At 34.4% G+C, this 17214-nt stretch overlaps 4 protein-coding genes and 1 pseudogene across 5 annotated transcripts in view; all 5 read left to right on the forward strand.

Moving 5' to 3' along the window:
• LOC107010438 (putative F-box/LRR-repeat protein At5g02930) overlaps positions 1-1941 on the forward strand; it is a 4283-nt gene extending 2342 nt beyond the window's left edge. The window contains exons 2-3 of one of the 2 annotated variants that reach the window (XM_027914410.1): positions 992-1162; positions 1427-1598. In XM_027914410.1, coding sequence (XP_027770211.1) covers positions 992-1162; positions 1427-1456 — 201 coding nt within the window. In that variant the 3' untranslated portion in view covers positions 1457-1598. Of the gene's footprint in view, positions 1-991; positions 1163-1421 lie in introns of both variants that reach the window. The other variant, XM_015209723.2, reaches the window with a different exon arrangement.
• Positions 1942-2767: 826 nt separating this feature from the next.
• LOC107009290 (F-box/LRR-repeat protein At5g02910-like) lies at positions 2768-5693 on the forward strand. Its single transcript, XM_015208601.2, has 3 exons — positions 2768-3730; positions 4394-4570; positions 5119-5693. Exons 1-3 carry the CDS (start codon positions 2831-2833, stop codon positions 5431-5433), a joined length of 1392 nt encoding a protein of 463 aa, XP_015064087.1. The 5' UTR covers positions 2768-2830; the 3' UTR covers positions 5434-5693.
• Positions 5694-7520: 1827 nt separating this feature from the next.
• LOC107011963 (bifunctional riboflavin kinase/FMN phosphatase) lies at positions 7521-13519 on the forward strand. The gene is made up of 11 exons (XM_015211657.2): positions 7521-7670; positions 9204-9313; positions 9911-10097; positions 11011-11141; positions 11268-11337; positions 11429-11494; positions 12045-12199; positions 12285-12380; positions 12659-12810; positions 12888-12971; positions 13047-13519. The coding sequence occupies exons 2-11, from the start codon at positions 9238-9240 to the stop codon at positions 13185-13187; spliced, it is 1158 nt and encodes a 385-aa protein (XP_015067143.1). The 5' UTR covers positions 7521-7670; positions 9204-9237; the 3' UTR covers positions 13188-13519.
• On the forward strand, positions 7677-8655 carry LOC107011964 (annotated as a pseudogene).
• A 395-nt stretch (positions 13520-13914) lies between the features above and the next one.
• The window catches only part of LOC107009119 (telomerase Cajal body protein 1), a 7314-nt gene continuing 4014 nt past the window's right edge, over positions 13915-17214 (forward strand). Inside the window, exons 1-9 of the mRNA XM_015208397.2 lie at positions 13915-14172; positions 14274-14336; positions 14832-14887; positions 15066-15146; positions 15224-15297; positions 15450-15532; positions 16000-16106; positions 16381-16523; positions 16618-16665. Coding sequence (XP_015063883.1) covers positions 13949-14172; positions 14274-14336; positions 14832-14887; positions 15066-15146; positions 15224-15297; positions 15450-15532; positions 16000-16106; positions 16381-16523; positions 16618-16665 — 879 coding nt within the window. The 5' untranslated portion in view covers positions 13915-13948. The remainder of the gene's footprint in view (positions 14173-14273; positions 14337-14831; positions 14888-15065; positions 15147-15223; positions 15298-15449; positions 15533-15999; positions 16107-16380; positions 16524-16617; positions 16666-17214) is intronic.

Consider the following 17214-nt stretch of genomic DNA (forward strand, 5'->3'; position numbering starts at 1 on the left):
ATATAATATATACGGATCTTCAAACAACTCCTTTGTCGTGACTTAAACCTGCTTGAATAATTAAAATGTTCTTGCAAATATAATAATGTTTAAAATTTTGACAATCGGTGAATTCTTATGAATATGGGCATAGTGGAGGACATATATGAGAAGTTAGCAAAATACATTTGTAGCCTATTACATTGTGACCATGGCTATTAAGGGGCACATACGTGTTAGGGACTAGGAAGTTTTAGGGATTAATGGTTAAATAAGGTGTGGGCTGCATTGTGTGGTTTAGCGCTTTTGGCTATATTGTTGCTACAGTTGCTTCATCTCTCATATCATACCAGTGGACAATCTGGTTCACTTAGTGGGATAGATGCTCATTAAGTGCCGGTCACGGTCCTCGGGATTTAGGACATAGCATGGCTAACTCTTCTAACTATACGAAGAGGGGAAAGGGTAAAAAAGAGGCACTTTAATTGCTTTGCATCTATGGTGACTTTACTGGTTTAAAATAGGAAGAACAGATCTTAATCAGGAATAGGGTCATGAAACCACTAGAAAGATTCCTGATCCAACAGTGTTTTACTAGGCAATTTTGTGAAATATCTCATTTGATTATGTTCTTATATTATTATAGCTTTAAGTTAAACCTTGTTTAGTTAAAAACTAGTGACCATGTTCTCATTTAAAAGCTTAGATTGGGCTGGTTCGATGGCTCTGTAAGAATTAGTGGTTTTTGATACTTCTGATCCTGTCCTTATGGTTAGAAAGAACTCACTTTTATTTACTTAGTTAATTATATCTTCAACACGACCCTTCACGTATGGTGTATGGTGTATCTGATTGTTTGAGATAACTAATGATCTTTCTTTGCTATGATACCATGTTGAACTGTGATATCTCATCTAAAGTTTATGTTGTTTGAGAAAACACATTTTATTTACTTAGTTATATCTTCAACGCACAAACCTCTAACCTATCTTCTGATAATTAATTGTCCCAGGTCCTTAATATGATAGAGACTAAAAACTCGTCATGCCCGAGAATGAGATGCAAAGACTTGACCTTGAACTCTCGTTTGACTAACAAGGAGTTTCCTGGGTTAGCAATCCTTCTACAAAGTTGTCCTCTAGTCGAGGTCTTGAACATAAGTGACGAATCTGCTTTCGAAGAGGTATGCAAATGCCCCTTCTCCTATTGTTGTTATTCTAATCTCTCGATTTGATTCTTTGTTGCTCAATCATCACCTATGTAGAGTCAATGAGTTCAGAATGGGCATGATATTATTATATACATACTTCTCTTTTTTTGTGCCCATGCATACATATTCCGAGTCTTGAAAACATTGTTTGAGTTGAACTTCCTGTTCTAAATTAGCCTCTGCTGCATTTTGTTAATTGATCAGTTAATCACCTTGAAACATTATATTACAGTACAGTGTTGGGTGGTCATTCACGTGGCGCACTGATGAATTTTCTGCAAAAAAATACTGGATAACAAGACCTTGTTGGGTGCTGAATCTCAAGACTTTAAGGATTGACAGCCCCTGGATATATGAGATTCTGTATTTTGAGTACATCTCTACGTTTCTGCAAGCTGTTCTAAAGAATGGGTTAGTGCTTCAGAAAGTTATCCTTCCCTCCTTCACTGACAGAACATGGATATCCCCCAGGCGCCATACCATCGTTGCAGAAATGTTGCTAAGCTTTCCGAGGTCTTCAAAGGATGCTGTTATTTTGTTCTCTGGTTGAGAAGCAAAAGTAAATTGTTAGTATTTATTAAAACGTGCTTCAGAAACATATACTGTATGTTTTTTTTTCTTTAGACTCGATGCTTGCGTACATTCTTCTTTTCTCGAGTCAGTCAACCAAGGCTCAATTTTTGAGCTAGCTATAGTTGAGATGGATTCTAATATATATTATATTACTGGTGCTTTAATGCTTGATGTTTATACATACTCTCTCTTGAGTCTTGCTAATTTCAGTTGTTTATATATCCCCTTTTTATGTATTGTTTATCATAGGATGTGAGAAAATTGATACCACAGTGACACAGTTCCATCCTTCGAGGTGATCCAGTAGTTCGGGCTCGAGACTTTTATGTTGGAGATTTCAAGGTCGAAACTCCTTTTCAACAAAAGCAAAGGATTTGCCTTGAGCCTATCTAGTGCGGGTTACCTTTTATAGGTTTACAAGCTTATTACATGAAAGCGAGTGTTTTACCCCGTGCGCATTAAGAAATAATGGTTACGGTGAACACTATTGTGATAGCGTATATCATGTGCTGCTTTTAGTTTCTGCAAGAACACTTGAACTTTAATCATATCAAAGATCATGATTTCAAGTAAATATTTGAAGTAAGCCTTGTGAATCATATTTAATGATAAAAAAATTTCAAGTTGATCTTGACAAGTCATAATAATTTTTTGACACGTCATTATAATTTTTTGATGTCTTATTAAGGTCCTAACGAGTAAAAGATATTTGAAGTTTGACTGTGCCAAGTTCATAATATTAATTAAAAAAAAAATTAAAATTGAAGTTCATAATTTCAATTTAAAAAAAAATTAAAATTGACTTTGTTATATTGTTATCCATGAAAAATATTTGAATATTAAGCTTTATAAGGTCACAATTCATACGAGTGGACCAGCTTTTACGCACCTCTCAATAATATAACTCAATACAAATAATAATTTTAGAGAAAAAAAAAAGATAATGAATGTGGAATAGTAGCTCCATTAGTTAGTTAATTTACCTAAATTTATTAATGAATCTTATGTTATAATCCAAAACAAATTATAGAGCAAGTAGTTCTCAAAAGCAAAACTGGAAAACGAAAAATGGGAGTTGCTTCAGACCGATTATCTTCCTTACCGAATTCAATTCTGTTTCACATACTCTCCTTTCTTCCCTTCGACGACGTCGTTCGGACCAGCCGTCTCTGCCGCCAATGGAGAACTCTCTGGTCCTTCTCTTCCACCCTCAATTTCATTCACCGTTCCAAGGACTTCTTTTCTGTACGAAAGTTCGTTTCATTTGTTGACAAATCCCTCATAAACTTGCACCGTAACTGCAACTGTCTATTAAAGTTTCACGTAGATTTCCCCTTTAAGCGTTGTTTTACATCCGATGTTACTGTTTGGGTTCTTTTTGCTATCACCCATCAAGTCAAAGAACTCAATTTGGTTCTCTCCAATGATGATGGTGATTGCTATAATCTCCCTAAGAGATTATTGTTCAACCCTTTTCTTCGAAAAGCGAATTGGGTTTCTTGTAGATTTTACAGATTTCCAGCTGTGAGATGGGATTCTTTAAGGGAATTGAGGATTGGGTCGATGGGATTTGGTGATGATATAGTCAGGAAAATTGTTGCTGGTAGTCCGTGTTTGGATTTATTGGAGTTGGATAATTGTTGGGGTTTTAGGTGTTTGGATTTGTTTGGTGGAAAGGTGAGTAAGTTGGTGGTTAATGGGTATAAGGAAGTGAACAAGTTCTTGGATCTTGAACTGGAAATTAAAGCACCTTGTGTTAAAGTATTGGAATTAAAGGGGTGTATTAGAATGAATATTAAGTTGAACAATGTGAGGAACTGTGTCTCTGTGAAATTTGATTTTCACTCAAACAACCCTAAGGATGAGGAGTGTGACTACTTTTATGAACACCAAGGAGTTATGTTGATGGCCATGTTTGAGAGTTTAATTCATGTCAAAGATGTTATGTTAGGGACATGGTGCATTGAGGTTTGTGCTATTTGCTTGATTGACTTGATCTTATCTGTATGTTTTGTTCCTTGACTGAATGATTCTCAAATATGGTATATTTGTGTGTTTTTGAGTTTATGATCACTTCCCCCACCCCATCTTGATGATTTCGCAATTAGCAAGTTTAACCTCTAAGACCTTAGGTAGGAAGTATATTATTTGGTTCATATATCTGAAGCCATATTGATTGAATGATTCTCAAATATGGTATATTTGGGTGTTTTTTTGAGTTTATGATCACTTCCCCCACCCCATCTTGATGGTTTCGCAATTAACAAGTTTAACCTCTTAAGACCTTAGGTAGGAAGTATATTATTTGGTTCATATATCTGACGCCATATTGATTGAATGATTCTCAAAATCAAATATGGTATATTTTGTGTGTTTTTGAGTTTATGATCACTTATGTGTTTTGCTTGTAAGTATCTTTTGTGTTGCAAAATCCTTTTGGGACAGGTCTAATATTATGTTCTTTGGTAATAAGCTACAAATTAGTGGGACACTCTGGTATAGTAGAAGGTTGAATACATATTGTTTAATTTTGTGCTTGGAGAATGGAGTTATTGGAAGACTGTTATATTTTTGTGGGATGGTTGGATATGTAGCTAATTGGATTTTTTCCGTGTTTCTTCCATCTTGAAGGTTATGGCATTTTTGGACTCGCCATGGGTGTTGTTTCCCATGATCGGCTGTGAGTGTTTAACACTGCATACTCCCATACAGAAGCGATATCTCCCTGGCATTATACGCTTATTACAAAATTTACTCAAGCTTCAGACGCTAATCATACATATGGCCCTACCCTATTTTGAGTTTGAGGTTTGTTTTCTGTCTGAAACATTGCTATTCACTTGTTAAGCAATGTTCCGCTTCAATCTATAAGTAGTAACAGATATATCCAAATCCTCTCTCTTTATTTATATACGGAGCATATGTTTGTGGTTTTCCATGTTGAAAATAATCAGGCAGGGCAGGGGTAGACTTATTATACTGAATATGTGTTCAATTAAACCAACCACTTTTGGCCTTATGCCATGAATATATATATGTGTTGAGTTCCTTAATATATATATATTGAACTCATAATCTTACAAAATTTTAACCCTTGAACTCTCATTAAGATTTAAGCTTGATTCCGCCAATGAACTCTAGTAGTTGCAAGTAGGGTTGTTCTTGATCTTGAGTTCCCACTATCCTTTGGCCAAAATGTATGGATGGGTAAATAAAGTACTTATGGTATGAATCTAAACATTAGAAGATATTTCATTAACTGAACAATAAAAAAACATCATTTTTCTTAACCCGTGCATGCTCTTAATCTCAACTCATCATCGTTTCTCTCTGTTCTAACAGAGTTCCATTTGCAGGCTTGCCTTATTCCAGATGTAAATGATGTTTACTTTGTTGAAGGAAAGCTTCAACTGTCTGTGCTTCCTCAAGGTTGCGGTCATCAACTTAAAAAGATCATAGTTTGTGGCTTTGAAGGAACGCAATCTGGCCTAGAAGTTTTATTTCTGCGCGATCTTCTTTTGATATCTGCTAACATTGAGATGATGGTTATTAAATGGAAATCTGGACTCCGGAACTTGATTCGTGATGCATCAGTTGAGTTTGTGACTAAAACTTTATCAAACGCTCGTAAACGCTCAAAGAAAGCTGTGGTTTTGTTCAGAAACTCTTGATTTTCTGCTGCTTGTTTTACATTAAGCAAGCTCGAGAGAAAGATTTGACTCAGTACGTTGATGCAGCATGTCAGTAAGAACTGAATTAGCTAATTGTACTTAAAAAGTTTTTTCATCCGTTTCCTTTTCATGTTGTACACTATTGAATCATTTAGTAGATTAATTCAGATTCGTTGTATTCATTTTATGTCTTTTTTAACAAAAAGGGTAATGATGTAATTTCAACAATAAATGGAAAGAGACTGAAAATTGCTCGTAAATCACATTCGTTGAATGTATTTTATGTCTTTTTTAGTGGAAGGGGTAAAAACGTACTTTCATCAACAGATGGGAAGAGGCTGAAACTTACATATAAATCACATTCGTTGAATGCGTTTTATGCATTTCTTTCTCAGATGCGTATAAAATGAAAAAATAAGTATCTTTCTCGATAAGATAACAATAATAAATAATAAAAATAAATATGTTTTAGATATATTTGACAAATAAAATTAAACGGAATGAATAATAACGTAATTTCAATAATAAATAGAAAGAGACTGAAACTTACACATAAATCACATTCTTTGAATGCAATTTATGCGTTAATGGAAGGGGTAATAACATTTCATCAATAAATGGGAAAATACAAAAATTTACACAAACCATATTCTTGGAATTTGTTTTATGTTCTTTGTTTCTCAACTTAATTTGTTGAGTATAAAATGATTTTTTTATATATAATAAAAGTAATAAATAGAACAAGTAAATATGTTTTTAAAATATTAGACAAATTAAATTAATAGGAGTAATAACGTAATTTCATTGACTTAAACTTATACATAAAGCACATTCGTTGAATGCGCTTTATGTCATTCTTAAAAGAAGCGGTAATGACATAATTTTATCAATAAATGGGAAGACACTCAAATTTACACATAAATCGCATTTGTTGGATGCATTTTATGTGTATCTTTCTCAGCTTAATTAATGTTGAGTACAAAATGAAAAAATAATTATCTTTTCTCGATTTAATATAAGTATTAAATAAAACAAATAAATATATTTCAAAAATTTGTATAAAGTTTTAAATATTACAATTTAAATATAAATTTTGCTTATAAAATATGTACTATATATATATATATAAAAAAATGTACAATTTCTAAGGAATCACTACATAGGCCATAGAATATGTCTACGATAATTGGAAAACAGTTATGTTAATATTTCTATTTAGCTATATATATTTTTACTTGATATCATATTCAAAAAATATTACAAAGATAATTTTATTTGTTTAGCAAGTAGTAACACTAACCCCCTGATATATTATGTTGTTGATATTTATGATAATAATTTTTAATTATAATTTAATTAAAAAATTTATAAAAATATAATTTTTAAAAAAAGAGCTGACCCTGCAAAGCCTATAACCCATATACTTTTGGGCTGGACCGACTATATTCTGATTCACACAAAAATGAGTTAGGTCAAATTAGAATTTTGATAGGGGACTTACATAAACATACCACAATAAAAAAATATTTACCATTTATATCAATAACATTTTTTTTTCACTAGATCATTTTTAATTCATTTATAATACAAGTTCAATAAATATTACAAAGAACAATTTGCTATTCACATATAATACAAATTTTAAAGATAGATAATACATTTAACACACATTTTAATACACTTATAATAGAATATGTGAAATTTTTACCAAACAAATATAATATATTTCAAAAAAACAATTATAATTCATATATATTGCATACATAATTCATTTTTAGTATGTATTTGAAGATATAACATAGTATTACTATAAATGGTAATAAACAAAAAGTATCACTAAAATATGTAATCATTTATTAAAATGTACTAATTTATGTAATTTTTTCATTTTGATACTTTAAGAATTTAAATATTTTTTAAATGAATTTTACGAAGATATAAAAAGTGAAAACAAAAGGATGGATATACTTTCCTTGAGAGAATATTCAATTCATAAAAGCAGTGGACTCGTGGGCCGGCCTATTCGGGGCAGAAAATAAGCCCATATTAGAAGATGAAATTTTGACCCGTCCGATACATTCAACCCGGATCAAGACATTGAATGATTGATGGCGATGGCTGCCAATACAAAAAGAGGACAATCTTGGGTTTCTCAGTCTCCATTTCCCCATAACAACCAAGAAAAAGTTGCAGTGCTTCATCTTCTCAGTTCAATAATCAATTGGTGAAGTTGGATTGTGAGTATTTACATTATTTAGCTTATTTCATTGATTGGTGATGCAAATTATATGTTTCAAGAGCTGATCGTATGGAGAATTTTGTTATTTTGATGTTCAATATCAATTTGGTTGTTATCCTTGTTTTCTTCCTGTTTTAAGTTCATTCAGTGATCATTTAATCAAGTTTCCTAAATTTGTTCATGCTTCTCTTGTTTGTTTGAGGCTTTATTTTCTCATGTTATCCTTTCGTTTGGGATCCGGAAGATAGGAATATATGTTAAATATTTGTTTGTTATCTCCCTCTTTAGCTCTGCTACAATGGCTTCCACATTATCCACTATCGCCCTTCGTTCACCTTCTCACATTTTCCCCTCAACCGCCAGCTCCACACACACTTCAATTTCTTTCCCCACCAAAACCCTACAACTCCCAATTCGCACTCTCAAACTCCACCACCGCGGAGTCACTTTTGTCCGCCCTCTCGCCGCCGTCGAAGCACCGGAGAAGGTAGTCCAGCTCGCGGATGAAATCTCCACTTTAACCCAGAAACTCGTTAGAGTACCTTCAGGATAAGCTTGGTGTTTCAGCCGCATCCTTCGCTCCTGCTGCTGTCGTTGCAGCTCTTGGTGGCGCAGCCGCAGATGCTCCAGCTGTGGTTGTAGAGAAGGCGGAATTTGACGTAGTCATCGATGAAGTGCCGAGTAATGTTAGAATTGCTACCATTTAGGCTGTTAGGGCTTAACAAGTTTGGCATTGAAAGAGGCTAAGGAATTGATTGAAGGATTGCCTAAGAAATTTAAGGAGGGTGTTTCCAAGGATGAGGCTGAAGATGCTAAGAAACAGCTTGAAAAAGCTGGTGCTAAAGTTTCTATTGCTTAAATGAATTTGTGGTAAATGTTCGTTCTTATTTGGTTTTGATTATCTGGGAAAATTACTGCAAGTTTTTGTGTTTTTATCAGAGAATTCAGCTGTTAGATAGTTGTACCCAATTTTCTAAAATCAAGATTTTGCACCCCTTTTTACTTATGGTTCTGCATAATTTTGCTAAGGACTATGATCGGAAGTTTCTAGAAATACGTTTACTGTCTATGTGGTTGAGTGTTTGCTTTCCGTGAGGCTTTCAGAAAGCAAACACTCAACCACATAGACAGTAAACATATTTCTAGAAACTTCTGATCATAGTCCTTAGCACCCTCTATGGAAGAGCTAAAAGTCTGGTTTCTCCTTTTAAATTTGAGAGCGAAAAAACTAATACAATTATACAGTTTTGATGACCAGGAGAGTTAAAATGAAATCCAAGTAATAGTAGTTTTAGTTCTGTTGTAATCCATATTAATCGGTTTCATTCCGACAATCTTAGGTGGTTAGCTTGGGCGTTAATGGTATTTTATATTCATAATACATTGTCTAATGACAATCTTCCTTACTTGAATCATGATAAAATGATATTGTATATTGATTTATGGTTTACATTTCACTTCAAGATTAAATTCATGTATTTGGATTAATTATTGTGCAAGTTTATCTCATATTCACATAATGTGAACATAGGTATCTGTTTCTGTGTGGGAGATAATTGCTCTCCATGTCTGTTGAACGAACTTTTAAGAAGCTAGTTTCTGGTGTCATCCTTGATTTGGATGGTACACTTCTTAATACAGGTCAGTAGTACTCTTCGTGTTTTGACTTTACACTTCTCAAATTATATTCTTGGCCGTTCACCTAAATCATTCATGGTATTAGTTCTCGATATATGAACTACTACTTTTAATATTCAAAAGCATTTTCTAGAGTTCCTTTCATTTCCTTCCAACTTTTACATATCCAATAGAACTATGAAATGACCAGAATTTTTTGAATATTTCGATGAATATATTTACAATTTGATTTTTGTTACTGTGTAGTCTTTATTCTAAGTGTAGGTTGTGTCATTGCAGTATAATTGTTTTATCCTTTCGAATTTCTCTAATCAAATTCTATTGTCTGAGGACATACTTAATATGAGGTCTCTGTAAGCTTAGTGGGCCTGCAGCTATTTCGAAATTTGATTCCGAAACTTGAGAAGTACTCTGGCACTCAAGTCTCACAGTATGAACAACTTACAACTATGAAGTCCTCTTTGTGCAAAAGAAATTTGGACCTAGGCATTCTGTTATAGAGTTAACTGCAGCACAGTGTCAATCCTTATATTACCAATCTCTTGCGTTTCTTTATAGTTTCAGGTTTCCAATGTTAATTTGATCTCTTTGTTCTGACAGATGGCATTGTGAGTGAGATTTTAAAGGTTTTCTTAGTTAAGTATGGAAAGCAATGGGATGGGAGAGAAGCTCCCCACATAGTAGGGAAAACCCCAACAGAAGCTGCTGCTGCCGTTGTTGAAGATTATGGGCTGCCACTGTCAAGAGATGAATTTCTTTCGCAATTTTACCCAATGCTGTCTGATCAGTAATAAACCAGCAAACATAGTTTCATTTCCTTTCTGTTTATTGATAAGGCTTATACAAACTGAAATTGAATAGCCCATGTGAAGATTATTCGACTTAAAATATATGTAGGCGGACTCTTTTCGTCACATCCTATTTATGGATGTTAAAGGATAAAGTTACAAATTAAAAACCTTCTGCTCTTTTATAGCTGGAGCATGGATGATAAATTGCAAGCGAGTTAGTAGATAAAAGAGTTGTGGACAACATAGTCCTGCAGTGTTTGTTCTGCTTAAAACCCTTACAAAAAAGTACGTAGGTACTGGATAGTAATTAAGATTGTGGAGAATTACTAAACGGGGAACCACTCATTTTGTTCTCCAATTTAGAAAATGCAAATATGCTTGTTACTTTCTTTCATTTATCTTCTTTGCTTTTGGTGATAAAAATAGATCACCAATGAAGAACAAAGAAAAAAAGAGGCAAGCAAGAACGGAACAACTACATTAACTTATCAAAAAGAGATAACTACATTTTGTTTATTAGTTGATCATCTGTGTCTTGTATATCAAACTTGTTTTTTAAAATTTAAATGGAGTGAAATTTCCCTTTTTTTCTTTTGTTCATCTGTTTCATTTTGGGGTAGGGGGAGAGGAGGGGAAGGGGTAGAAGCTCTGGAAGGACTAAGAGTGATATACTCATCTATGGCCTTGTTGGTTTAAGGAAGATGATTTCATTCAATCTTACTGAGAGTGGAAGCAATGTTGGATTGGTGTTACCTTTTTCTTTTCTTTAAGCTAGTAAAACTCTGATTATCTTTTGACTGCTCGCGAGATCTTGTGATGTACAATTATGTAACTTGTATATCTATTCTCTTCTGCATGTACATTCCAGTTCAAAGTTCTTATAAAATTTTGTCAATCAATTTGGTATAGGTGGCGCAATATCAAAGCTCTTCCAGGGGCCAATCGATTGATTAACCATTTGAGCGGTCATGGTGTACCCATGGCATTGGCGTCAAATTCTTCTAGATCTAACATAGAGGCCAAAATTTTTCATCATGCAGGTAGAGTTCTAACATGTATTGCTAGAGAGGTATTACTTTCCTTAGGAAGGTATTTTGTGCCAGTCCAGCACGTAAGATGGCATTTATGCTTAGTGCTTTGATTGGGATAGTCTTTTTTGTTTTCAGGATGGAAAGAATCCTTCTCAGCTATTGTTGGAGGAGACGAAGTGAAAGCTGGAAAGCCGTCTCCGGAAATGTAAAACTTGATGAATTGATTATCATTGTCTTCCACATTTCATAATCTGGTATTCTGGATGTTAAATTAACTTAATATCTTCTTTTGTAAGATTTCTTGAAGCAGCTAAAAGACTCAACATGGATCCATCCAGCTTTCTTGTCATTGAAGATTCAATGTGAGTTTTTATCTTCAAAACTTTTGTAGTGGTATGTAGGAAAATCTAACTACTGGTCAAAAGAAGAAAAAAAGAAATGTGCCTGTCGGCTGGATAAGCAGCATGGTTGACTCTAGCTACTAACTTGTGACATCATAATTTACAATTCGGAAAAGGGCCAAAAATACCCTTAGACTATTTGAAAGGGTTCAAAGTTACCCCTCATCCACCTATTGGGTTAAAAATACCCTCAGTCCACCTATTTGGTCTGTTTCTACCCTTAAAACTAACAACCTTTTTTAAAAAATAATTATTATTATTATCACTTATTATTTGTCTTTCTTATTGGATAAATCAAATCCCAACCAATTTAATTTTTTCCTACTCACCCACTTTAGTGTCCATGACCCAAACTCAATTGGAAGAGTTAAAATAACTTGTCATTGCTTTTGCATTTTCTAGGCTGAATATGAACTTTTTTCTCTCCCAAGAGCATATTAGTTTTGAATTGGATGTAAATTATTTTATCTCATAACTTAGTTAGAGTAACTCGACCAGATACATATGTTAGACCAGGTGTCACTGCTGGTAAGGATGCTGGAATGGCAGTAGTTGCTGTACCATCTCTTGCAAAGCAGTCTCATCTTTATACCTCTGCTGATGAAGTGATCAATTCTCTTCTAGATTTGCAACTAGAAAAGTGGGGACTACCTGCATTTCAAGATAGTAAGTCTTTATGACTGCTTTACTTGTATGACGTGTAGTCGTGTACTTGATTTCTCTTCCAATTTTTGACTGGAAGCATATGCAGGGATAGAAGGTACTTTGCCTTTAGAACCTTGGTATATAGGTGGTCCTGTCATTAAGGGATTTGGGCGCGGCTCAAAGGTTCTCGGGATCCCCACAGGTATGCGGTCTTCTTTATTCCTTCTGCTGAATGGCTAATATAAATGCTTGACTCGTTATCTGTGTATACTTGAAATGACTTAAGAATTTCTCAGAAGTTTGTTATTGGAATTTCAGTTTCTTGTGAGCCTGTCATATCAGAGATATTGATTTTTATGTCAAATTATTATCTGGATTCGAACTCCAATTGTTGGAGGGGCATGGAAGATTAGTATCTTGCCTCGTATGACTCAACAGTGATGTGTTTTTCTATTCTTATGGGGTCAATATTCTTTTCAGCTAATTTATCCCCAGAAGGTTATTCAGCCATTCTTTCAGAACATCCAGCGGGTGTATATTTTGGATGGGCAGGACTATCAGGTCGAGGTGTCTACAAGATGGTCATGAGCATTGGTTGGAATCCTTTCTTCAATAACACAGAGAAAACGATTGTAAGTGTGTCTGTGACATATGTTTCTTCCGTATTCTTGACTTTTTGGTGTTTGTTGAAAGACAACTTTACTTTTAGGAACCATGGTTGCTTCATGACTTCAATGAGGACTTCTATGGTGAGGAATTGCATCTAGTTGTTGTGGGCTACATACGGCCGGAGGTATTGTGGCCTAGTTACTCTTATTTTTCCCTTTCCTTTCTTACATCACTTGCTGATATTACTGTCTATTTGTAGGCCAACTTTTCGTCACTTGAAGCCTTGATAGCAAAAATTCACGAGGACAGGAAGATTGCAGAAAGAGCTCTCGAACTTGCTCAATACTTGAAGTACAAGGACGATCCATACCTTAAAAGTTCTCTGCATCAAGAAAATTGATCATTGAAGTGTTGAAGTTCATTATTGTTCTGATTGGGATTGTATCTGTTTATTCTGTACTAATTCCTCAGACTACAATAGTGTCTCCCCATCAAATTACATGGAATGCTCTATACAATAAAAAGATAATTTTTTTTGAATGTATAGCTATTCAGAAGTTCAAGAACCTTCCAGGGGGTATTAGTGAATGGCAAAGGGTTCAAGTGCAGGATCTTTGTACTGAGAATTTCAAGTTCCTGTGTAAATGTTGATTAATGTAACTTGTTTTCTATCTGTTTATAATTTGGAAACATGCAAGCTGATGCAGATTGTAAATTGCTTCCTTTTATTCATCCTTTTTGGTCCTTGCAGATTTGCAATTGATACATCTCAAGGGAAATTTCATTGATTTTCACTTTCTCTTGCAAACATTAATCAAAGTGAAAATTATATGAGATAATAATTTTAAATTTTTTGTACAAATAGAAATACTATTTAATTTCTTTTTTACATAATTTTTGACATATTTCTATCTTTACTTAAGTAACATTAAATTAGTTGGGCAATAAAATGAACAAGTAAGTTATCAAATAACAGAAATAACAAGTACTTAAATAATCAAAAAATTGACTAAATAATAATAAGGTATTTAATAATTATACTGTGAGAAATAATAGATATAACATGTAGTTATAATTTTGACCATTTTGATTTTTGTCTAAGCTAAAACCAAAAAAAACCCAACACTTGTTTTTGGCGCTAACACCGTTCACTGTGAATCCATGGGGGAAGAAGCTTCAGAGCAGCAGCTTGTTATAGAATCCATGGATGAAGATGCTGTAGAGCTATCGGAAACCCCAATTGAAGCTGTAGAAGAGAAACAATCGGAAGAACCTTACCCTTGGCCGGTTATTCAGTATGATGTTCCGCCGTATCTAACCTATCATTTCTTCAATCAGTTCAGGACGCCTTCAAACCCTAATAATTTCTTAAAGGGTGTCAAATGGTATGCTTTTCTCCTCTTTTTGATTCTCCATTTCTTATGCCCTGTTTTCTCTGTTTTTTCCCTATGTAGTCTAATGGCTATTTTTTTTTCTGGAATTATAGGTCTCCTGATGGTTCTGGTTTCCTCACTTGCTCTGATGATAATACCTTTTGTTTATATAACTTGTAAGTTTCGTCCCAGTTTCTGATGAAAAATGATAAATTTCTTTGTAGGAGCAAATTAGAAATATATGAATATTAAGTCTCGAATAACTGTTAAGCTTATATGAGTAGCTCTCTTGTAACTTTTTGGTGATTGGATCTGCTGGGATTAAAATTTATTGACAGATAGAGTTTCATTTAACTCTGCCTGTGTGAGCTTAGCTTTCCGGTCAAAGCCTGGATATAGGGAGGAAGGCTGTGGACCCGTGATAGGTTGATAACTAGCATTAAAAATAGTCATGATATGATGAATCATCTGAACATAGAGGGGAATGGATATATATAATTCATATAGATGGACCCAAGGAGTTTGTGATTGAGATGCGTTAATTAATTGACCAGATAGTATTTGCTGGGCTGACTATGAGGCAGAATGCACATAGTAGAAAATGGTAGTTATTCTTGCATTTCCATTTTCCTTGAGTTGCTTTGTTAATTTTGTCTCTGTTTTATTGATAGGCCATATGATGAAAGTGGACAGCTTGCTGATTTTTCCTCATCAGCTGCTGATACAGGTAATATATGCTACTAGTTTGTATAGGTTTGAATGTGAAGTAACATTGTGGAAGTATGTTATAGTCATTGCTTTCAGTGTGGGAATTTGTCGATCATGTCTGTTCAGTATTGAACTTGATATGATTTTCTTTCTCATGTTTTTGTTTATTTTGATTAACACTGACTGTTTTTTTGCAGATTCGTATGCTGCAAGTCTTGTCATGAGTGACGGGGAGTCTGTATATGACTATTGCTGGTATCCCTATATGTCTTCTTCAAGTATGTCACTTGTCTTGTTTGTGGTAATGCTGATGGTGATTAGAAAAAAATAACTAGAATTTGCTTTAATGCCTCAGGTCCAGAGACGTGTGTTTTTGCAAGTACTACCCGTGATCACCCTATTCATCTCTGGGATGCTACTACTGGACAGGTGTGTCATTGTCTTTAAAGCTGTTGCTAAAGATGCTTTTTCCTCTCACTGCTCTTTGATAGGTGGCTAGCAGCCCACGACTTGTGACACTGCTCAATGAGCTTTGCTAGGAAGTATTCTTCCCTACATTATCTTTTCTTGGGTGATTGCAGTTACGCTGTACATACCGTGCTTATGATGCCATGGACGAGATCACTGCTGCCTTTTCGATTGCCTTCAATCCCGCAGGGACTAAGTAAACATTCTTCTTTATCAAAGTGCTCATCTCCTTTCTTGCTCTTGTGGTCACTGTTCATGTAGAGGCACCTGTTTCATTTTTCTTTAATATTTATTTTTAGTTTTTTAAAGAGAGGAAAAAATGAGTTCTTTTCATTTATTGAAGAAGTAATCTATCCATAATTTCTGGCAGTGTGATTAGATTGACAGTAATGATGCCTAGTTGTTAATTTAGGTGGTTGCAAGTTTTGACACTCTGTCCTCACAAAAGATCATTTTCCTATTTTGTTTTTTCATTATATTGTTTAGACTTAAAGACATGCATTTTCAGTTTTTCTTCTAGTATCTTCTTACTTCATATGCACTATACTAACTTCTTATGTGTTATTGTGATTTCCTTCACTTTCTTTATTTATGTACTTACAGTTGTTAATATGCTAAGTTCAAAAGAAAGTTTTCATTGTTACTTCATTCTTCTCGAATTAGGATATTTGCTGGTTACAACAAATCCATAAGAATATTTGATATTCATCGGCCTGGCAGAGATTTTACCCAGCACTCCACCCTTCAAGGAAATAAAGAAGGGCAATCAGGTATGTTCAGCTAGCTGCTTTTCTTTATGTTCACGTTTTTAGCATTTGACTTTATAAATAAGACAATTAGCTAACAATATCTGTGTCAAACACATCAATCTGATAGTTATCTCAAAGAGAAACTATTAAGTCCTCTTGAGGCTAATTAATTTTCCCACTTTTGATGCCTCCATTATTATTCATTATACATTTATTACTCTGGCACCTTTTCTCTAATCTGTTAAGGCATTATTCCTCATTTATTATTCCAACACCTTTTCTCTTATCTGTTTAGGCATTATATCCTCAATGGCTTTCTGTCCAAGCCATTCAGGGTTACTGGCAACTGGCTCCTATAGCCAAACTACTGCCATACATAGGGAAGATAACATGGAACTTCTCTATGTCTTGCATGGTCAAGAAGGTGGGGTTACACATGTAAGTTGGCCGAGCTATCATTCGTATTTTTTTTACTATACTGTACTCAGATACTTCAAATGATTCATCAACCATTAACATATTCACTTATTAGGTCCAATTTTCAAAAGACGGAAACTACTTGTACACTGGTGGCCGGAAGGTTAGAACGATGATACATTACTGTTCATTACTTTCAATGCCTATTTATCATTGAATTGTACTGTTATTTGGTCCTTCCTTTGCAAAGAGAATGCTGGATCTATAATTTCATCATATCCGTCACAGATAATGGAGAAGTGCACTTGCCACCTCAAACAGTTTCTGATTTTCTAAGCTCTGACAAATAAGAAACCAGAATGAATACAGTCAAAACAAGGGAACACAGAGCATTATACATTTGAGTCGATTTCATTTTCCTGTGCTAGCTTTTAATTCTGAGTTTTCTTATTTGTTGGGATTGGGTTGGGACAGTGGAACCCAGGATCTGTTTCAGTGCTAAGTAGTAGTGGCAAACGAGCGAGTCGAGTCGAATATGAGTCGATCAAAAAACGAGTTAAATAAAAATGGGTAAGTTACCTAACTCGACTCATATTTTAAATGGGTAAAAACGAGTTACCCACTGGATAATATGGGTAACCATATTTACCCATATTGTATTAGAGATTAATTTTTTTTTATGACTTCACTCCACCCCTACCAGTCCCCCCCC

Source organism: Solanum pennellii, chromosome 2 (genome assembly GCF_001406875.1).
Source record: "Solanum pennellii chromosome 2, SPENNV200".
Taxonomy (NCBI): Eukaryota; Viridiplantae; Streptophyta; class Magnoliopsida; order Solanales; family Solanaceae; genus Solanum; species Solanum pennellii.